This window comes from Sander lucioperca, chromosome 22 (genome assembly GCF_008315115.2).
Source record: "Sander lucioperca isolate FBNREF2018 chromosome 22, SLUC_FBN_1.2, whole genome shotgun sequence".
NCBI lineage: Eukaryota > Metazoa > Chordata > Actinopteri > Perciformes > Percidae > Sander > Sander lucioperca.
Genome location: NC_050194.1, coordinates 20,294,731 through 20,318,562, shown reverse-complemented (window position 1 = coordinate 20,318,562; position 23,832 = coordinate 20,294,731). Strand labels below are relative to the sequence as shown.

General features: G+C 39.9%; 1 protein-coding gene across 2 annotated transcripts in view; it reads right to left on the bottom strand.

The window, feature by feature from the left end:
* Positions 1 to 9,796, bottom strand: part of LOC116061373 (glutamate receptor ionotropic, NMDA 2C-like) — a 53,428-nt gene extending 43,632 nt beyond the window's left edge. Inside the window, exons 1-2 of one of the 2 annotated variants that reach the window (XM_035997691.1) lie at positions 8,474 to 9,796; positions 5 to 362 (exon numbers count right to left, since the gene is read on the bottom strand). In XM_035997691.1, the coding sequence (XP_035853584.1) occupies positions 5 to 346 (342 nt within the window). In that variant the 5' untranslated portion in view covers positions 347 to 362; positions 8,474 to 9,796. The remainder of the gene's footprint in view (positions 1 to 4; positions 363 to 8,473) is intronic. The other variant, XM_031315538.2, reaches the window with a different exon arrangement.
* Positions 9,797 to 23,832: the final 14,036 nt, after the last annotated feature.

Here is a 23,832-nt window from a genome sequence, read left to right as displayed (position 1 = left end):
TCACCTGAGTGTCTGCACCAGAGCCCACATCATCCTCAAACACTACGGCGTGCAGCCTCTCCGTTGCCATGGTTTCGCAGAGGCGTGTCAGCAGGTCGCGGGGGTTGGTGTCATTGACCAGCACGGTCACTGGGCTGACCACAATGGGCAGGTCGACAAAGTTTTCCCCGCTGAGACGACCTCTGACCTCATTCTGGTAGCTGGAGCCACTGAACACCACCGCCACATTGATGGACGGGTGGAGGAGGAGTGGCCGGGCCTGCAGGGGGAGCGGGGAGGAGATGAGGAGCAGGAGGAAGAGAGGAGGCCAAGGAGAGGGAGGAGGATGTCCCCTGGGAATGACCATGTTGGTGGCCTACTGCCTGGAAAGGACGAGTAGAAAAAGTGTGAGAGAGGACAAGGGAATGAAAGGAAAGAGCAAGAGTCAAACACAAGATGCTTTCCTTATCTGATGTTTTTGACATAATTCATCATAGTCCATCTATACATACTCATCCCTTATATCTCTCACCTGGTCTGTCTCTGTCTCTGACCCTTTTGTATGACAGTATAAGCCCTGCATTTTGACTCTTGTGTCATGTGTTAAACTGTGTGTGTGGGTGTGTCAATGTGTGCAAGTATGCATGCATGTAATCCTCCATAATCCAGCCCCCAGTGTCATGACTGTAATCACCTCTTCATCTCTACACATCTCTGATTCAGCACACACAGACTGCAAGCGAGATGCCAAAACTGTCACACAGGTCCTCGACCCTCATCACTGGGATTACATTACATGACATTACTTCAGCCAGCCTCTCACCAAGTGGGGTGATGTCATCAGCATATCCACAGCAATACAAGGAGTGAAAAAGCTACAATACTAACTGCTGCTGAAATCTGTAAACTTGTATGGCTGGTGAAAATGTAAAACTACAGTTTTGTTGACTTACATTTGAATTTAATTGCATGTGCACATGTTGTCAAAACCACTTGAATAATTGTTTAGTTTTGGCAACACTTCAAGGAAGGTTTAACACAAGTTTGGTATCGCCTTAAACACTAGGTTTAGAGGTAAATACATTTATGTTCATTGCAAATAGTAGTGGAAGAACTACTCACATCTTTTAAATAGGTAAAAGTAGCAATAGCACACTATAGAAATTACCATAAAAATACTTAAATCTCCTCATTATGCAGAATGGCCCATTTTAGAATAATCTAGATTGTATGTTTGGCTTATAATTATTAATGCATTAATATATGCATCACTTTAATGATTTTATTTATACTACTGCATAGCTTGTGAATGTCCCCCAGAGATCAAATAAGTCTTATCTTAATCTATAATAATACATCCTCATTTATTTGTTTGTTTTAGCTTTATAAATATAAATCGGCAAAGTTGTGAAAAATAAATGTACCCCACATGTGCATACAGCAATGCTGTCATTTCACTGAGACATAAAATATATATATATATATATATATATATATATATATATATATATATATATATATATATATATATATATATATATGGTTTAATGTCTCAGTAACCCTAATCTTTAAAAATGGTTCACTGCTATAATCAACACACCATACAACTCACAAGACTCTTATATCTTCAACATTGCATTTGCATTTTTCATTAAAATGTTAGCTGTTTGAAGCTCTTCCTTATTGAATCAATACGTTTGAAGCATTGATAAAAGAAGGTGGGCTTTCTTATAGCAAATAAAGATGTCACACATATTTGGAAGGGGTTTTATATGAGTGTCGGTCTGATCTGGGGCCATCAGAGGCACCCTGATAATTAACAACACCTCCCAGCTTTGATTCAAAGCTGCTTTCAAAGCAACACTGGGTTAAATGTGTCCCACCTCTCCTCACCATGCTCCCGGCATATCAATCATTCATCTTAATAAGGTTTTCAACTCCTGGGCTTTAGGTGCCCTTAGAAATAAATATAGTTTGAACCTTTGAAAGACAATTCATTTCTGATGTTATTAGATGCTTCTGATAGATTAACCTTTAATTTATAAAGGGTTATAATGGACATGGAGCTGCCTTTATTAAGGATTACTTCACAGATCTGTGTTGTTGTTGTTGTTGTTGGTGGTGGTGGTGGTGTTGTTAAGCGTTTATGTTTTGTGGATGATGTTAGGTTCCACATTTCAAAGACATTTTGTTGAAGATATTTGGATTTGCAAAACGTAAACGATGTTGCACATTTTCCTTTTGTAAAACTGAATTCTGTAATAGCAATATATTGAGCAGTGTCATCTGCAAATCGTGACATTTTTAACATTTGGCCATTTTAGCTGTAGTATCAAGTCCATATATACCTGGGTTTATTGGAGGACACACAAAAGAACAACGACTCAAAATCGGAAATATGATTTATGCAGATCCTGGGGAGTTTAGAAGGTTCAGAAGGCTGTTATTTGTCTCTTATAAATCCTGGGATTACTTGTTTTGACTCACTGAGATCACCTTTTCTCTCTCCAATGAATCATTACGTCTTGATGTTAGCACAGTGCACCCGTTAACTCACCACCCACTTGTGCTAGGTGGAGATTAAAAACAAACAACCTCCTCCACGCAACTCAAAAAGGAACAGATTCTAAGAGTTTCAGACATGAGATAAACAGCATTTGATTGTATTTTGAATCATTTGTGGAATAACAGACAAACAGTTAGTACTATAGATATCAACCTTTATATACAGCTAAAGCAGAACTATAAGGTAACATGTATGACCTCCACCCACTCTTTAATGTACCAACCGCTGTGCATATAGATAATTTTACAACCTGGGAGGTACAGAGGGTGATAAATATTGTAAACAGAGACGGCTTGAGGTGGTGAGATGCTGTTGTTTAACATTATTAAAGTCTGCGGATCAAAATATGTTTATATTCTGAAGTAGATTTATGACCGAGCTGCAAATATACACTAATTAGTGAGAGTAATTACTCTGAGTGTCTACTATCTTAAGGAAAAAGATTATGAGATTTTTTTTGAGGAATTTTTTTACATCTATGAAATAGGTACGTAAAGTAACACTCTTCAGTGCTGGACTGCCAAAAATGAAGTATACTTTGTTCATTCTAATTATTTTGTAAATTACTGCGTATTTTAAAACAACCAGAGGAAACTGTGAAGAGTTTGCATTCATATATCTCTATTGAATTTTACCTGTTGTTAAGAACTCAAGCTTCCTGCATTTGCAAACAGTACTACACAAATGACAGTGGTTCGGGGAAAGCAATGAGCTTCAAGTATGGTTGTTTGCACGAACACTAACAAAGCAAAAGTAATTTTAGAAGTAATCATATAACTCAAAGTATAAAACCTTTACGGACCAAAGTGTTGCAGGGAAAAGTTAATTGTGTAAAGGACGACGATAGGACGATAGCAAACAATAGTAACAGCAAAAGAGAATGCTGACTGGGTAGATCATTTGACTGCAGAGCAGATCAAGTGATCATTTAATCTAATTTCCAGGGAAAAAAAAGCATCATATTGGGGCCTCAGATTAGCAGTGTGTGTATGTGTATGTGTGTGTGTTTGATGGAGTGGGTGTGTCTGCTCCAGATTAGCATCAATATTATAGTTATAGTGTGATTACAACACAGAAAGCATGTGAACAAGAGGGACAGACCATGCATCTAAATTTACACACAAACACACAACAAGAGTCAGCTGATTATGTTCAGCTCATCTTTTTAACTGAATTTTTAAAATTACATAAATGAAAAAGGACGACTGACTGGCAGCCAGAGACAGACAAACAGCAAAACATCAGACTTCTTATTATCAAAAATTGTGTAATCCTTAAATCCTGTTGTGTCAGTGCACTTACTTTCCAAAATGATATTCACGTGTGCAGATTGAGCGAGTGAGTGTGGTGGTGCAAGCACAGGTTTTCTATTATTATAGAGACTTCCAGATGGAGTGCAGCTCTGCCATGTGGGATACACTCTCTCACTGGGACCGCGTCAGACTGTACCTGCGTCAGCATCAATATGACTACACACATCCAAATTCATCATACAATGTACTATTAATGAAAACTAACTGTAGTGATACATTTGGAAGACATGATGAAAAAACATGTAACATCAGAGGAGTGTATAGCTAGTCACCCTTCATCCCCCTGCAGCATCTATCCTCCATTATTGTTGGGCCCTCTTACTACCCAAGTCAGAAACCTTATATTGCAGCTCTCAAGAAGATTTTTGGAGGATTTATTGAATGACAAAAACAAACTATTGATATGCAAATGTATGATTGCTTTTTAGTTTTTTTCCTTCAAGAAAAATATTTCATATTTTTAGCCTCTTAGCCTCTGATAATTTATCAAATAAAACATTCTAAAAATGCTAAATAATTCTTCCATTAAACTGTTAAACCTCTCTGCTCGTGCAGCCTGCAGCAGGCATTGATGAAGGTGTTGTGGTATGTACATCTTTGCTCAAAAAATGTGGGAGTATAAACACAATTGCTTGTTTGTCCAGAATTAATACACAGTTACACAGTTTCACTTTCAGGTGACTAAAAAGAACATAATAATATGATTTATCCTGTAACTCTTCCATAACAAAGGGCACATACAATTACCATGTATGTCTATAATAAACAATACTATTATGTATATGATGAGAAAACCTGTAGGACAAGCTGATGCTTTATTTCTGTTAAAGTACCACATACCTCCTGGGCCATAGAGTATATATACAGTACAGAACATTCCGTCATTTAACTACTTAGCTGGGATATGATGTCCCTATATTGAGTCCCCAGGGGGTGAAGAGGAAATGAGCAGAGAGGATCTAGTTGATCGGATGAGCATCATCACCAGAGAATTATCAACTGTCTGGCTTGAACCTTTTTTTTTTTTTTTTTTTATAAAGCACCTTCGAAGCTGATTTAATTGCATTAATTAGGGAGCTTGAATTAGTGGGCTAGTATTAATGTAGTAGACGGCCTTCCTCTCATCAACATACTGCAGGAGTTCTGCTCTGACAGCTGCATGAAACATCAGGATTCTCTAGAGCCTCATTTATGCAGACTTGAGATCAGTCCAAGAAATCCCAGTGTGAAAACTTATTCTGCAGCAATGATTTCATTTCTTGATGCTGGTATTCTAACTGATACTTAAAATTCCTATTTAATGCTTGATTTTTGCATCTTGCATTATTTTAATGTTGCACGACTAAAGGTTTATTTACTGTACACACTGCTGGATAGCTTTTGAATTTCCCAGGTTTAAGAACATCTTAACTGATAATACATCATAATTAACGTGTTGATTATGTTTCGTAGTATTATAATCTGCAAAGTAGATCATAATTTATTTGATAACTTCTTATCAAATGAACTGAAGTTGTGAAAAAAAATGTAGTGGGGTAAAAGTATAAAGCAGACATGTAATGCACAAGTACCTTATCTAATTGTATAGAACAGTAATTGAGCAAAGTTACTTAGTTACTTTCCACCACGGAAATACTGATGTAGGAATATAAAATATGTTCTATATTATAGTTTCCAGCGACAAGTGGCAGCACTGATCTGAATGCTGCAGCTTTATACTCAATGAATGAGGAAAAAATGATACACCATCTTGGTTTTTGCATGATTTGTATCACCTATTCTATCTGGGCAGGTTAGGTTAATCAACAATTTCATATTGACAGTGGATCAAATGATTACATATATGTGAAAGGACGCGTTCGTAGTGACAAACTCACAGGCAACTCTCACCAACTCTACAGTTTCTCTGAGCTCTATGGAGCGTTTCATTGAACCTCATTGTTTTGCTTCACTCTCAGCACTCTGATCAGTATCATCAAACCCACTGTACACCACCTGCCCAGTCCCAAACAGCCGACAAACAAAGTTAGCCACTAGCTGGTGAATATAGCAGAGCATTTATCAGCTAAAGATCCAGATATCGCCACCATCGGTGTTTGTGTGCGAGTGTGTGAATGAGAGGCAAATTGTAAAGCGCTTTGTCAGGTATGGTTGAAAAGTTCTATATAAATGCAGTCCATTTAACATATTTGCCTCAGGAGTTGGTGGAGACCAAAAACAAAGTGAAAAGGAGAGTGAATATTGGACTTACATTTCTTAGGTCGTCAGAAAACACAACCCAATATACATGTTAATGTCGCTCTGTATCAGCTGGATGTTTTATTAGGCAACTGTTTGCTATGTAAATGTTGTGTTTACAGCTTGTTTGTGCTGCCTCTAGTTGGCAAAAAAAACAAGGAAAGTATTGGGAGGTTTACTAAAGCATTTTTGCTTTGGTGTTTCCATTGGATTTGTTAAAAAATCTTTAGAAATTAAGAAACAATAACATTAACTTTATCGTTTATCACTCCACTTCCACTCCTCTGAATCACCGCCTACATCTATGATTTTTTCAGTGATAGAAAACAATTACATAAAAAGAAAATATCAGGCTACACCTTATTGTTGGTGACTTCACCTTTGTTTTCAACATTCTTTCAGTAACAAATTATGAGTAATAGATGTGTAAAATGGGTGGGTTCCCTCAAATACCAGTACAGGCGTAGATCAGGGCTACATTGTCTTGTGCCTTTGGACATGTGGTTACAAACATTTAACAAATTGGTTAGAACTCCAATACATTTCAGTACACTTTGGATTAATGTGACTCCACTCAATGAAGCACTTTCATCACTCTTCCCTGAAGTCATCATTAAAACAGTTACATTAACAGTTATGCATATGACAGTAAACACACCATAGAGACACTCCGTCAATGTCAACCAGCTCAACTGCGTCACCCTTCTTTTCCTAATTTTATCCCTCCATCCCTCCGTCTCTCCTCCCTATGGATGGATTGTGAAAGACGAGTTGATTTGCACACACACACACACACACACACACACACACACACACACACACACACACACACACACACACACACACGCGCACAGCTAATAAACCTTCACATACAAACTCCCAATAATAATAACCCCAGAGCTTATTATGTAACATATCACATAACGTCTGCCACATACATTCATCATAATTAGGGGTTTTAACTGCTAACATTGCAAATCCATTTCTCTGTGGGTTCCTGCTCTCACACATAAAGATCTGACAGCTTTACAGGAAATCGTTGCAGGCCGGACGTATCAGTCGAGATGAGTGAAGTTGATGGGACGAGGCCATTTCTAGATCGGCTTGGCTCCCTGCCAGTTAAACGTAAAGCAATCAGAATCTCAGTGACACCCAATCTGCTGACACACATACCAAAACATACATGAAGTGATCCAAGTATGTATTCCTTCACACGTTCACACACATACTCCTGATTGTCTGTGTTAGTAATTCCAACCCTTTTTTATCTCCTGACCATTGAACACACATCACAGTCTACTTTTAACCCCTTTTTAGTGTGACATTAGTTGTGAACAGCTACAGTTTTGTTTTTTTGAAGGATTCTTAACAGCTTAGAAAGGGTAAAAATATAAAGTAGAATTAGACAAAAGTCTAGTTGTAGATAGTAAAAGAAATAGTTATTTTAATATCTAACACCCTGTCATCTTGTGATCCCAAGCCCCATGTTGGGAACCACTTGTCTACTTGTCTATGATGTTGCAGCATGATATATTTAAACAGGAGCAGTTTGCAGCCTCGGAAAAGATTTCAGAAGCTAGTATTTCACATTCACAAAAACAAAAGAATTAGACAAAGAAGACAATTAAATAAATATAATTTTGTGCAAGATAAATGTGTTTTTTTCCTTCATCTTGGGACCCTTTTGATTTATCTTGGGACTCTTTTGATTTATCTTGGGACCCTTTGGGCGGCCCCGAACCACATGTTGGCTACTACTGATCTATGTTACTGTGAACTATGCAGCTAAAAGAAACTGTTGTACATGATGCTGCTGCAACATGATGTATGCAAACTGGAGCAGAAAGCTTCTGTCTCTAATGGAGAAAAATGAGAGCTGCTGCATGCAATTTATAAGACAAATCAATGAGAATTACCAGATAACTGATACAACAGTAAAACACTGCAACCATAACATCTATAATCCATAAATCATATTGAGTTAGCGTGCAGGTAGATATGGAAGGATTGCGCACACAAACACACACACACACACACACACACACACACACACACACACACAATACAGGCCACCAAAACTCAGAGTGAAAAATGCTAATATGTCCTCTTACACTAGTTCCTGTTATTGTAACAACTGGCTGTTCTGTTTCTGTCAGCAGCAGATGGGAGATTTCTCTCGAGGAAACTCTTCACTTATGAAACCTGCAAGTATGACTGCACTCAAACTGCGTGTCTATACTGAGCTTCTGGTATAGTATCTATTCTGTCTCTATTGCTCAATATCACACATATATTCCTGACAGTGGATCAGATTAAGTGACAAAATACGAGTGTGAGGGAGTGTGTATATATGTGTAACATCTTTCTTAAGACTTACCTGTGCTTTCTGCTGTCATCCAACTTGAACTCCTGCTGCTCCACCGTTCCCAGGCTGCTTTCCTCCAAATGTCTTTCTCTCTATTTCCTTTTCACCTGGTTTTCACCCGCCTCTCTCAGCACCTGTAGGAGTATGCATCTAGACCAAGTCTCTGTGTGAGAGTGAGTGTGAGTGAGTTATCAGTGACTGTGTGCGTGTGTGTGTTTGGCAGCTTTGGATGTCTGCACACTCCCCTGGAGGACTTCACAACGTGACAGCGAGTGTGTGTGATTCTTCCAAAAATCTCTCTTTTCTAACTCCACAGTTTCATCACCCCTTCTCTCACTTTCCTCTTTTTCCGTACGTGTCACAGATTTACAAGTGGTCATGAAGGTGAAGACAGGACATCAAAATGGGAAAGGAAAGTGAGGGAAGAGGAGGGGGATCGAAGACGAAAGGTGCGGGAGCCCCTAGAAGAGCAGCATGTGTGCGTGTGTGTTTGTTTGTGTGCATATGTGCATGAACCCACTGTGTTTAGCTCCCTGTCTGTATTCCTCAGGCTCCCTGCTGGTCGGATGAGGAGAGGAGCGAAAGGGGGGGAGGAAGAGTGATAAAATGCCTCTTCAGCGGAGGAGCACAAACGCCGGGAACACTTCAGCAGCGGCGGCGGTGACGCTTCCCCGCCGTCTCCTCCTTTCTCCCCCTCTCCACCTCCTCTGTCTCCTTTTCCCTCTCCCTACTCGGGGGTAACAGACACAACAGATCCATGGGAAGTTAGAAAATCTCACAGACAGATAAGAAAGGGTCCTGTGCATGCCTCTGCATCTTTGGAGCAAAAGTTTTTCCCTCCTCTGGTCCAGTTATCAGCCCTGAGGTGATATACTCCGCAGCAAGGGATCCCCAAGGTGATGATGTGCCTTTCTCAGGTCCTGTGTGATCAAAAAGGATGAGTGGTGGATATGATTTGGATTTTTTTGGCCCCCCTCGCCCTCTTTCCCATATGGGGATGTGAGGTTATCCAGATGTTGGTTGGTGGTGGGAGCGTCGGGAACGCAGAGAGAACAGCGGGACAGATGGCAGGTCTGCGGGGTCTGGCCGGCTGCGCACTAGCAGGTCCTCATCCTGTTGCACTGATTTGATGTTTTTTTTTCTTTTCCCACTAGAGTACCTCTCTCTCCCTCACCGTTGCACTGCCGCTCATCTGCCGGTGCTGTCACACCAGTAATCCTGCTTTCCATTTCCTCTTTAACTCCATCTTTTCTTTATCTCTTTCTATCTTCTCTCACTCCATCACAGGAGGGGCTGCATGTGAGTCTTGATAATAATGGTGTGAGGATTAAGCCTGCCTCTCTTCCTCTCCTCCCTCTCGCTCACTTCAGAGCAACCCCTCCTCCTCTCCCAGCCCACTTTTGCTCCTGTTTTCTCGGTATTATTCACCTTCATCCTGTCACGTATCCTGCCTTCTTTCCCTTAAATCACCTCACTGTATTGCTCTGCTGTTTCACTTCCTATCTCTGCCTTTTTTCTCTTTCCCTTCACCATCAACAGGTCCAAAATTAATCCCAATAATAGTATTGTTCTTCCAGTCTGGAGCCCTTAGGCTATGTCCTTTGTTTATCAATGTGAATACATTTTTACAAAGGCTATAACCCAACATGCATCTCATTTTTGGAATATTGACAGAAAACACACAAGCTAGTACAGCAAATATTGCTATGATCTTGGTGAAACAATTAGTCAATTTAAGGGGAATTTCCACCAATTTTACAGATGACGTTCAGACAGAATACAATACAAATGTTTGCCTTGTGTGATTTGCATTAATTTGACTGGGACTGTTTGTATAGTCTGTGTTTGTTCAACCAATGTAGCAACTGCCATTTGCTATGGCTAGCTAGCAACATGCATGTGTATGCAGTATGTTCGTGTGGTCGCTCAGCCTCTGACAGATCTTACCAGGAAGTCCAAGTTGAAAACAAGTTGAACTTCCGTTGACTTTTGTATACAATCATTCCGCTTCTGAATTTGCTTCACGTTCCGTATGAACACACTTTAATGCCAAGTTACATCACTTCCTTTTGCATAAATTTGCTCAAGAATGTAAAGTCATAGAGACTCGGGACCAAGACTGGCGTGGTCAGCAGGTGGGTTAGGGTTAGGGGGATTAGTGGAGTTTGGGTTAGGGTTTGGTAATTTGGACCCCGGTGACTTCCCTACGCGTCCAATGACTACGCAGTTGAAATGGAAGCTAAAGGTAATGCACGGGCCGGCGCATGTCAATCAGAGTTCTCCCTACTGTATGCCACTGAACCCAATGAATGAATGAAGAGGTGAATTCCTTATGCTATCAATTTGCATTATGGGAAATGTAGGATTTTTCACAAGTTTCCCAACTTTGTGAAACTGTAATACATTATTATTTATATTCACTAGAAGAAAAAAAACATAGTCAACAATTTTAATAATCATAATGTTAAAGTTATTTTCAAACCACAGTGTCAAACATTCACTGGTTCCAACTTTTAATCTGTTTGTAAACAAAAAAAAACACATCCACCAATTTGACAACACACAAGCGGCATAAAAAGTGTGGTACAAATACCGAAACTGCATGTCTCATACACAAATGCTTCTGAAAGTTTCTGGAAGATGTGCAAGTTTACAGTACAAAACATTGAGCTTAGTGGTGTTGGAAAACGATAAGTGCATCATGAGATGTGGTTGAAAGCTCAAAAAGCTGGTAAGTGGACCTTTGAGTTGAGATTATTTTGTTTCAAGTTTATTTTAATTTATATATTCTAATTGTATAATGCTGGAGATTGTGGATATATGTACTGTAAGTTAACCTTGAACTAATAAATAACATGTTGTGTGGGTGCTGCATGCATTTGTTTGTGTGTGATCTATTTGCAGCATTTTTTTTACACGGAGTGAATCGATGAAGAAAATAAAGTCAAGCCTCCAAACATCACATTTACCTTGGATTATCGACAGGGAAAACACACAAGCCAGTAAAGCCAAAGAGACAATGCAAATATGACAATGGACCTGGAAGTCCTACACCCATATGTGTAGCTCGGAATTGTATGCTGTCCGCTTCATTCACGGATCAAAGTGCATATTGTGAAGGCAATCATCTGCCTGAGAGGAAACTGAAAAGCAGGAGGGGAAATTAAAAAAACGACCTCCAATATAATTCTCACTCATCACACATGGTTTTTAAATAACATTGACTGGAATCGTGTTGACATGCATGTGTGTGTCTGTGTGCTGAGAGGAGAAAGTAGAGAATAATACTGAGTGAGAGAGAGAGAGAGAGAGAGAGAAAACTGTCTGATTGCCTCTCACTTTTTTCCCTGTCTTCATGGCTTACTTGTGACAGTAATTTTGCATTGAAAAGACAAACAGTTTTGCTTTGCTCTCCTCTCCTCTTTCACTCACATTGTCCGACAGGCGTTTCATAGTTTTAAAGAGTGCTGTCGTTTGCAGGTTACCATCACTCCTAATAAAAGCTGTTTTCTTCTTTTTGCTCACTAGGCAGGCCTTTTAGCACAGCGCTATAAATACAGGCGAGTTGTTAAAATAGATTTTTTGTGTTTTTTGTTTGAGATGTGAGACGTGTGACTGAGGTGTCTATATCTGTATGGGATGTGTGTAGTAGATACAGTGATACCTCTGATGAATGGAAGCAGACAATAGGGGATAGATGTTTCAACAGATAGTCTCTCTCAGCAGCTGGACAGTGCGTAAACCAGCCAGTAGAGAACATGTGTTCTCTGGCCGGCAGCCCGATCAGATCCACAGATTAACTTAGATTGATTCAGTGAGAAACAAAATGATGTTTACTGGGTAAAGCTTGCTGGTAAATCATTAATTCTACAATTTTGAGTTTTGTTAAGGAGGATTTATGTTTCTTGTGAGATGTGTATTTGTTGAGAACCAACACTGTGTGCTGATACCACATTGGTTCTTCTGAGATTGTCAACAAATCCTTTGTATGTACAGCTCCTACCGCGGATATCTGCAGCTCTATGCGTAACATACTCAATGTAAAGTATTAATGTCTGAGGTTGGCGTGCGTAGAAATGAAACAATTAGTTAAACAACAGTAAATTTACAATTTTGAAGATCAATTAATTGTTTAAGACACTTTTTCAAGCCAACACTCCAAACATTTGCAACTTCTCAAATGTTATGATTTGTTGCTTTTCTCTGGTTTATATCTAATTTAAATGGAAGGAGTCTCTGTCTGTGTGTCTGTCCTTCAATTTTCTTGACAACCGTTCATCCAATCGCACATTTGGTGGGTGTATTAGAGACGGCCCAAGGAAGTGCACTGTCGAATGCGAGCTCTTTTACAGTCTACGGGACATATTTAGAGATGTTACATTGTAGCAAACTCAAACATTTCAAACATCAGCGATGTAACTTTCGGAATTAACCCTTGATAGCCTGGTCCCAAAAAGGTAATTGTTGTCAAATGATGGGTAGAATGCATTGCTAGGAGACGCAACTATGGTATGGCAGGTGTATTGCTCAGGACCCACAGTCACAGTGTCCAGTGTGAAGTGATTTAGATGAAAGATTCTCTAGTAAAGCTGCTGCAAGCAGCAATATCGAAGGCCAAGAAATCGGCCCGTACAGACATGTTTTGTACAGGCACTGCACTAGTTCAGGCTATTCTCATGAACCATTCATACATGCTACGAAAAGTAATGCACCACATTGACTGCTGCTGTATAAGACCGCTCAGGTCCGCGTAGGGAGGAGCTTTATGGGTGGGACAGTGATTTGTAATGTTTTCAAAGGCACTGACAAGATATGTTGTCCTTCCAATATGGCCGTCAGATCAGAAAAGGTATACATGAGTCTACAAGCAATGTATTTTTATTTGGAGAAATTGTTGGACTAGAAAAGAATAAACCATTAGGTAATCAGAAAAATCATCAACAGATTATTCCATTATGAAGATAATATTTAGTTGCAGCCCTAATCATGTGTAAAACAGCTTGACAAAGGATTTAGCACCATGGACAGTGCTTCACATCGTGGCCACTCAAAAGACTTCCTCGAGGTCTTGGCATAATTGGTGAATCATCCTCCTAGTTGACAATTCTGTTTTTGTTTTAGAGGTCAGGCTATTTTTAGGGTTAGTTGTGCAACTTGTTTTGCAATGGCTCTCTGTAAAATAGCAGAATGTGCATTTAGTTAATAGAGCCAAGCCTGCAAGCCAGATCAAGCAGTCAACTCACGTTGTGCTGCTACATTCATACACCGCTCTCTGCAACACATACGCAATACACACTTTACTATTTAAAGCTACACTTTTTCTGGCAAAGAGTTAGATAAGAAAATTGACATCGCTCTCATAATTACAAGCAGCAGCCGGCTAGCTTATCTTAGCATAAAGACAAGGACATGGAAACAGGGGGAAACAACTAGCCTGTCCAAAGGTAACAAAATCCACCCACCAGCACCTCTAAAGTGTTGTGTGGCAGACAAGCACATAACCCCCGTAGCCAGTCAATTGTAGTTTTTACTCAGGTTTTGTACGAATTAAACAAACGAGACATGACGTGTTCATTTGTGAGATTTGCCTCAGCTAACTATACAGATACAGAGAGTGACACCGATCTTCTCATATAACTTTCCACCAGAAAGCGAAAAAAGCGTATTTCCCAAAATGTCAAAACTTTCCTTTAAGCCGCTCAAGTACAAAATAATGTCCATATATGAGTGTTTTCTTAATTTTTACTGCCTTCAAAAAAATAATTCTGTTTCAAATAATGTAAAGGTCAGGTGCCTTTTCAGAATCAGAATCAGAATATTTGATTGATCCCCTCAGGGAAATTGTTTAGTTGCAGTTGCTCACAGTCAAATTCAAGGTAAAAATAAGAGTAACAAAAGATCAAGTCAATAAGTGTAAAAAGTAAAATAAAGTAACATAGCTACAGTGAAATAAATAAAAATGTTAAGTAGAAGTAAAGTGAGATTAGGTTGAAAAGTAAGATCAGGTTAAAAAATGGATTAAACAAATGCTATTGTAATGCAGTGTGAATTTAAACAGCAGCAGTGAATAAATAACAGATATTGCACAGGCAGCTGATAACTGATAACTGTAACTGATTTTCTAATCTGACAGAGCTATGGTCACGTTTTGCTTAAGTTTAGACACACAAACTACTTAAAGTAAGGAAAAGATTTTTTTTTAAATAAATACTTAGCTATGTTAAGAGAAAGATTATGGTTTGGGTAAAAAAAACTTGGTTCAGGTTACAGAAAGATCGCAGTCATGGTTAAAAAAACAAAAAAAACAAATCACTGTTGGAAGGAAACAGGATGTTTGTCTGTGAAATTTCACAATGCTTGTTGGGTTAATTGACCCAACCACCCATCTTGACCTAACAACCCCACACTACCTCCTTTGCTCTAGATAGTCAAGAATCCCAATTCTCTAAAAAAAAAACAGGTCATTTTAGGCATTTAAATAAACAACTGATGCTGTTGTTTGTCTTGGACGGGCAGTCTCCAATAGCTCCGTTCTCATTCTGCTAAAGGACCACAGTTTTTCCACAATAAAAGATTGTAACTGTAAACCCAGTGAAGTGGTGCAAAGTGGGTAATCGCACAACACCAATGAAATAAAGGACTAAAACAAAAAGAAAAAAAGAAACACGTTTTTAAAAAGTGATCAAATAGAACAGAAAACACCTAAATATGAGGGATACCTTGTTCTTTAGGTTTAATAAAATATGCTTTTTTAAAGAATTTTAAAGAAGACTTTAAAAGACTGAAAAGGAAATACTATGATACCCTGACTGGGCTCCTCCTCCTGGGCTTTAAACCACAGAAGCTCTAAAACTGACAGAAAACCAGTAAGGACAGGGAAAGATACAGGTGAGTTAGATAAAATGCCCGCAGGGAGGAAATTGCCTTGATAGTATGGAGTAAAGGCCGTTTTATGGTCCTTCGTAGAATCAACGGTGTACCCCCGCAGACTCCAGCAGATTCCTCTGCGTCTACGCCGTAGCCTGACATGCACCTCTCAAAAAATGTAACTACACGTCACGGCCACACACGTTGTTCGGCCGTGGGTTAGTAGCGTTGCATTTCCCCCGACTCATTTCCTGGTTCTCCTTCTCCATTAACAACATGAAATCAAGGAGGGTTAACTTTTCCTGCTACATATTTCCCACCGTGGTCAGAAAGCACAGGGGAGACACTTTGTTTCTTTCACTATGCGTCTAGAGTCACAACTTGCTCCAAAGACAATTGCCGTCACTCTCTCACTTTCTCCCTCGCTCTATCACCCACTCCCCACACACACACACATGCCGGCTCAAGCATGGATGTATTAAGAGAACTGGATACAGTGTTCGGCGGGAAGCCCCGTACGTTCCAATGAGAGTGCTCAAAAGCGCATAAAGCAAACATGGAGCTTGGCTTTTCCGCATTGTTGGCCCATAACGCTGGTTGGCTCACGATGGGCATGCGCACTAGCAACAATTTGTTTGCGTTGTCGTAGCAACCGGTAGCAACATGCGCGTTCATGAGCTTCTCTGTCGTGTCTCTTACTGGCGAACTCATGAACTCGCCGTTTTCATTGTCTAAAATATTCACTAACGTTAAACATTGTTTTCCTTGTTCCCGATCGTTTACATGCTTAGCTAAATAAACGATAGATATATTTAGCTAGACAACCAAGGAGATTTAATAATTATGTTGTGCTACTAGCTAGCTACCTACTAACTAGCGCTAGCTAGCTGTTAGCCTGCAGTTTCGTGAACAGAGCTCATCCATGGCTTCAGCTCTCATCCACGTTACAAGCTTTACAGCATACAGCCTTCGGATGTATTATAAGAGAGAACCAAGGTGATGTAATCACTATGTCTGTAGTAACGTTATGTAGGCATATAGCTAGCTATGTATAGATCTTAATACAGCCATGCTAGCTACCCCTGATGTTAACAACTAGCTAGCTAGCCGATAGCCCGCCAGTTTGGGAAACGCTAAGGACGTTACATCCACGTAGCTTACATCCACGTAGCGTTCATCATGCCAAATTTAATAATTCTGGATTCGCTTCTAGTGAATGTTAAAAATGTTAAAAACGTAACGTTTTAAACAAGGACCCTTTCAGTGTTCGGGCTGGTAAGTTGATATACCCAGAAACAAATTATCCGCTGAAATATAGACGTTTCTTTCGCCATGCAAAGTCTATGTGAAAAGTCTTTCTGGGCCATGGGGTGCAGTACCACCGTTATCCGCTAAGCCCATGGTGGCTTTTAGACTCGGCGCTCTTCCTGGGGGCTTGGGCTCAAGGCACACACCAATGCACAAGTAAACAAAGAGTTTCGCGATTGACCCTCTGGAAACCACAACCCCCCCTAGCGTTCCGAACTCCGAAAGGGTCACGATGTTGTAGGAGCGACGGCGTAGCTACGGCGTGGAGTTTACGCACAACCGTAAAACGGCCTTTAGAATAGTCTATTTAAAGATGAAAACCTTCTGAAGTGCAGCCTAAGAATGAAACCCCTAATTTTAGAGATGTTCTAAAAGAAGACTGAACAACCATCTTGACCTGAAAATTAAAAGAACAACAAGACTCTTAACCATTGAGACTATTGAGACGCTGTTAGTGATAATGGTGTTAAAAGTGACAAACAAAACAATCTTTGATTTGAAGCAACTACAAGGAACTTTAATTTTACGTTGATTTTGGCGGCCCCTGTGGATAAAAGCATTGTGTTTCCATGAGCACCACCGACTCATGTCATAAAGATCTTGATCTGGCTAGCACATTTCTTTTAGAAGCGAGTGAAAGAAAGACGCAATTGATTTCTAATACTATTTTTCTTTTTTAAATACAGCTGTTTGCAGGATGGGATGAGGGAATGTATCTATGTGTGGCTATGTATGATCAATAACTTTAATATGACGATGGGGGAACAAAGCAAATATTGTTTTAGCCACCAACATTAATTCATATATTGATGTAAAAAAGAAAAAAGAAAAATATCCTCCTGCTTCCTTTTTGTAAATCATTTCGTTAGCCTGGTTGACACCAGACCCTTCTCAGTTGTCACTGAGAGTGGGTCTGGGGAAGGTTCATTCGCAGCTCATTTCCAACGGACGCCGCTCAAATGCCTCTGGGCGCAATTGGATAGTCCTTCAACCAATCAGACCAACGATCCGGGTGACGTAGCAGCGACAGCGGCATCAACGAGTTGCTGCGCTTCGCTGGCCGTCATGTTAAATGTAAACAAAAAGCTGCTTGCTGTCGCTGCGTTATCGTCATCGTGTAAAGCCCGCCTCAACAGTTGTGTTTGGTGCCTCGATTTGGAAAATTTGGAAATGGGCTTGAATGGGCTCTTGACCAGACTGACTTGCAGAGCAAATCTCAAATTTGCCGGAAGTTCGTCAGGGTTTTCCCAGGCTATCGTTTCGTCTGATTTCACGGGGAATCTGACCCAGGGCCAGGCATTAAGAAATAGTCAACGTTCTCGCTGATGGTCTCGTTTGCTTATGTATGTCATCAGCATCAGTATTAAATTGAGACTGTTTAATAACCAGTTAAAAACTCCTTGTAGCTGCTTTAATGTCACTGAGCTAGAAAGTTCTTAGACATACAGTTAATATATGAGAAACAACAAGCCAGCAGAATCACTGTGTTTCAGTTCGACACAAACCTGAGTAATCTGCATAACAATTAGAAACAATCTTATGCTTACAAATGATGAGCCCTAAAGGAAGAATGCAAATTTAAAACAATACATCCTAAAATTGAGCCCCGGGGAACAGAGACAAGTGAAGGGAACCAGAGATGAGCAAGCATTTCTAAAACTCTGACTTTTTTACAGGAACATATCCACTATAAGTCACAGTCTGTGTTGCCAACCCCTTTTATTCAGACAGTTGATTAGGATTGTAAGGTCAGATGTGTTGAAGGCAGAGCTACGGCCTAGTAGCATTAACATATGTGAACAATAAGCTTAATGACAGTAAAAAAAAAAAAAAAAAAAGCTGAGAGATGAACCGCAGAGTCGGGTGATAATTCTCTGTGGGTCAACTTGATTGTCTATACATCTTTTTGGCATTTTAGGCCTTTATCGGATAGGCCAGTTTAGGCATGAAAGGGGAGAGAGGGGGGCAATGACATGCAGCAAAGGGCCGCAGGTCAGAACTGAACCCTTGGCCACTACGGCCTCTGTACGTGGGGCGTACGCTCTACGAGGTGAGCTACCAGGCGTCCCTATACTGTCATTTTAATGTTAGTCTATTCTGTTCACACAACATCTATCGGTCTATCCAGAGAGGGAAATCCTTCCTCTGTTACTCTTCCTGAGGTTTCTTTAATTTCTTTCCCCCTTTAAAGGGGTGGTTCAGAATTTTGGACATAGGACCTCATTTCCAAGTTAGCCAGTGTGTTATTTATCAGTGGAGACCATTTTCAACACTTTTCATCCAGTCCTTCCAGTTGCAGAGTTCGCTGGTGCTAGGCTAGCGCAAGTCAACAGTATCTGCTAGCCTGCCATTAAAAACAGTCTTACCCACTCCACAGTACACCCGAGGCAAATAAATGAACGCCAGACTATCGATGTAAATGTCTGTGTTGATAGAATAATGTTAGAAATAAAACTACCCTTGCATCGCATTGCAATAGTTATACTTTGTTCCCTGTAGTTGGTAGCATAGGCTACAGCAGCGGCGGAGTGATATTACCTAGGCTACTGAGAAAGCCGGTTTCCATGACAATCACACAAGTTTATTTACCTGCCGCTGCAATTTGCATGTAAACTGTCCGAGCTTACATGACTTTTCTGTCAGCAACTACCTAAAGTTAGCGGTTAGCCCAGCCATAAGTGTAGCTATACCGTTAGCCAATGTTGTCACTCTCCACAATGCATTGAACTGTAACATCATCTCCACTAATGTTGTCAGTCTCAATCTATCAGTAGCAACTAGGCTAACGTTATGAAAGGGGCTAGCTTTATTAGCTAGAGTAGCCTACCAAAAGTTATTACCTGTTCATCAGTAGCTGTTGGTGCATCTGGAAACCGCATTCGTTGTTAGTGACTTGTGGTCCTTTAGATTGCGGGGTTTTTCAACGTTTTCTGGTCTAAAATGATCACTAGACATTTGCCACTTGAGTAGAGTCTCCGTCTTGATGTCCAAGCCAGCCAAGCAAGAAGCCACAGTTGGTTTGGTTTATTTTTACAATTTCTAAATGCACACTGAAACACCATGTTGCCTAGTCCTTAGTTTCCAATCCAATGCTTCAATACCACTGTACTAGGCTACTACTAGGTGTCCCGACTGTAGTACGCTTCTCTGTTTACTTTTTGGCGCAGTACTACTAACCGGAGCAAAGTAAAATTACGCCGCTGCAGAGAAACTAGTCCCTCAAAATGTAATGCGATCATTGAGATGCAAGGGTAGTTTTATTTCTAACATTATTCTATCAACACAGACATTTACATTGATAGACTGGCGTTATAATTTATTTGCCTCGGGTGTACTGTGGAGTGGGTAAGACTGTTTTTAGTGGCAGGGCTAGCAGATACTGTTGACTTGCGCTAGCCTAGCACCAGCGAATTCTGCAACTGGAAGGACTGGATGAAAAGTGTTGAAAACAGTCTCCACTAATAAATAACACACTGGCTAACTTGGAAATGAGGTCCTATGTCCAAAATTCTGAACCACCCCTTTAAGTTTCTTTAAGGAGTTTTTCCTTATCTGAATCGAGGTACAGATTGTAAAGCCCCTTGAGACAAATTTGTGATTTGTGATATTGGGCTTTGTAAAAAAAAGCTTTTCCAATTGTTAATTTCAAAATATAGATTAGTGCAGCTTTAGCTTCAGTCATCTTTTTTTTGTTATTTGTCAGTCCTAAAATGGCACTGAATATAGTTGTTGTAGTCGACGTGAGACAATTTTCCTTTGACTTTAATCGCTTGACCTGCTTAACATGATATAATTGGATATCCAGTTGGAAATACATTACATGTTCCATTTGAAGGCAGCATGCAGCTAAAGCAAATTCTCATTTGATTCAGAATAATTACAATAAAGAGTATATGCATCAAATATATATTCCCAGTATTCCAGTACACTAAGGTTGATTATCAATGTGTTTGAATTACTGCATTAGTAAATCTTTAAATCTTAAAGCCAAGTAGACACTTATGTTACTGGCTTTCTGGGATACAATCTGGCAGATGTGTGTGTGTGTGTGTGTGTGTGTGTGTGTGTGTGTGTGTGTGTGTGTGTGTGTGTGTGTGTGTGTGTGTGTGTGTGTGTAGCTGTGTACACTGGTGCGGACAGATGTTTAAACAGGCAATCATCACTCAATGAGTAAACAGCTCTGGAGATTGGCCTAATATGTGTGTGTGACCGTGGAGGTGAATACTAAGAGAGGAGGACAGAGAGCGAGAATGAAAAGACAAAGGAAGCCAGACAGAAGGGAGAGTAAATGAACTCCATCAGCTCATGTTAGAAAGCAGCCATAAGGGCTGGATGCAGATTTGTGATTGGCCCACATTTGTGGTATTTTTATCACCCAACGCAATTCTTTGATCTCGGCCATGTGTCAGAAATGAAAGAATCGTCTGAAGGGACATTTTATCCAAAGTGTGGGTTAAAATACCAATTCCTCAGGGCTTCACTGGTTGATCCCTTTGGCTGCCGGCCCACACTCCCAGCACTCGGTCAGTTTGTCTGTCTGCATCTTCATCTTTGCCCCATCCTCCTCTTCTCTTCCTCCTCCTTCTAAAGACACACTTTGAAAACAAAAATAGCTTGAGAGCAGTCGACATGAGAAGTGTCAGATCCATAAATAAATTGGTTTCTTTGTGCACCTTGTTTGAAACTAGCTGACATTTTAAAGCCTGCCAGGTATTAATACCATTTCTCATGAGACAAAGATTGTATGCGTGGGCATGCATAAGTATGTGTGTGTGTGTGTGTGTGTGTGTGTGTGTGGTTGGTTTGTTATTCTTGTGAAACTTCACCCTCCGGCATCGCTGTCAGAATTCTTAGTGTTTTATTCTGGCTGAAATTCATGACCAAATTGCCTTGCCTCTCTCGCTCAAATTTCAAATTCAAATAAGCTTTATTGGTATGAATGTTTAAGTTACATTATTGCCAAAGCTCAGTTACATATTGAATAAAACAAGCATTGATATTTAAGTTTTACACAAGAAAACAAAATAGATAATCACAAGATAGCAAAAACACTTTCACCACACACTCTCTCAAATCAGAAATAAAGTGCAATACACATTGTTGTATGTATTTCATTTTTATGTATGCATTAGCTAAATAAAACATTGGTCATTATGTACTTATCCTTATAAAATACCTACTAAAATACATAAAATCTATATCTCTTGCTCACGACTCCCTTGAAAATCAGATCCGTCTCACTACCTAAATAAACATGATTAAAAAATGTATATGAAAAAAACTAAATATCACTGATAATTTACTAGTTTGTGAAGTTCCTTTCTTCATGCGTAGGTTGAAGAGTTAAAGGAGCTCAAGAAGGTGTGAAGAAGGTTAAAGGCTAACACAGAGGAAGATAAGTGAGGTGTTGTGAAGAGGAGGCCATAAAAGGTGGCCTAAATATAGTTGAAGTTTCAAGGTCATTCTTCCTCTTCCTCTTCATGGCTACTCGCTTTCTGTCCTCGGTTGATTTTGTGTGGGGTCACTGGTAATTATCTGCTCTTGTCAAACCTAGGAGGCTAAGCGAGCCACCAGGTCACCTGTGATTCTGATTGAGGTCCTCACACACAGACACACACACACACACACACACACACACACATGCATACATAGGGAAGCAGCAGGCGAATGTGCGGCGTTTCATTATGCTTCTGATTTGGTCATTCATCATGTCACAGCGAGGTCACACATGGCGGCCGACACATGTTTATGTCTGCGGAGACTGTGTGTGTGTGTGTGTGTGTGTGCGTGCGTGCGTGCATGCGTGCGTGTGTGTTGGCTTGAAGGGTGCTTTGTTTTCCTGTTTGTCCTGGGGTCCGGTTTTTTAGTGTCTAATCAGATATTTAGGTCATAGAATTAGATATGTTTTTTTTAGTTTTGGCTACAATTTCCTGCTTAAAATACTGATTTCTCTTCTATTTTGCAAATGCAGTCCAATAATTCCAGCCATCAGTAAATGGTAAATCAATGAGTCAAAGGCAGAAAACAGATAATGAACAAATCAAACTAAGGCTGTGTGACAGAAAAACACTGCAAAAACAACATAAAAGCCATGATAAGTGTGTATATGGCTTTTGAAAAACTCATTCAGGTGTAACACCAAACACCAAGGGCTTCATTAAAAACAAATGTATTTTAATATATGCACACCTCAGATGAATGTTAAATGTGTTGCATAAATTCCCTCCGCCTTGGTAAGCTAATGTATGAATGGACTGTGTGTGGACGTCCCTGTATGGGTATTGTGAGATAGCGATCAGACGGTTCTGCTCGGAGACATCAAAGCTGTGCCCCGGCCTCAGTTCAGTAACCTCGGTGATGGCAGAGAAATGATGTTGACTACAAGCACACATGCCTGTTTTTATTTACTCTGCAGTAATATCTGCATGGACATGAGATTGTAGAATGGTCCTGTTCGTACCTTTACCGAAGTATTGACCTTGGTTAGGTTTATGTGGAAATTAGAGCATGGCAAATTCACTCAAACCTGTTTCTGTCAGCTTGATAGTCTCTGTTCAAAATATTTCACATAATCTAAATACTAATGACCGGAAAATGTATACAAACATTCTGATAAATGATAAATGCAGATTGTTTCTTTTATTATTTCAGGTTTTAGTGAACTAATGCACCACATCCATCCACCAGCTTGTGTTACTTTATGTAAATGGCGTCTTGATCCCATTGCCATTGTTATATCACCACCTAGTGGTTAATCACTGTCATCACCACTTACTGAGGCTGGAGAGGAATGTTACATAAAAACATCTTAGTATAGGTTTTGATCTGTCTCTGAGATTTCTGCCACCAGATATGTTTGTTTTTGTTACCCACAGCATTAAAAAAATGACATTTAAAAAAAACTTCAACAGCAACGTCTATTTCTAAATTAAGTGTCCATGTTGCTCTGAACAATTTACAGAAGTCACTGTGAAGAGTTGGCATCGGAACCTCTTTCTATCAAAGAAATAGTCCCTATAGATAAACTGCTGGATTGACCAGTGTAACCAGAACACTGTTTCTGGAAAGAGACACATACATTCCCTTCCCCTGCATTGTTTAAGATGGAGGTAGACAGATCTGAAAACCTGGCAAAAAAACTATCTGCATGTACAGATAAGTGAGAAAATGTTAGTTTTTTTGTAATTTCACCGTTT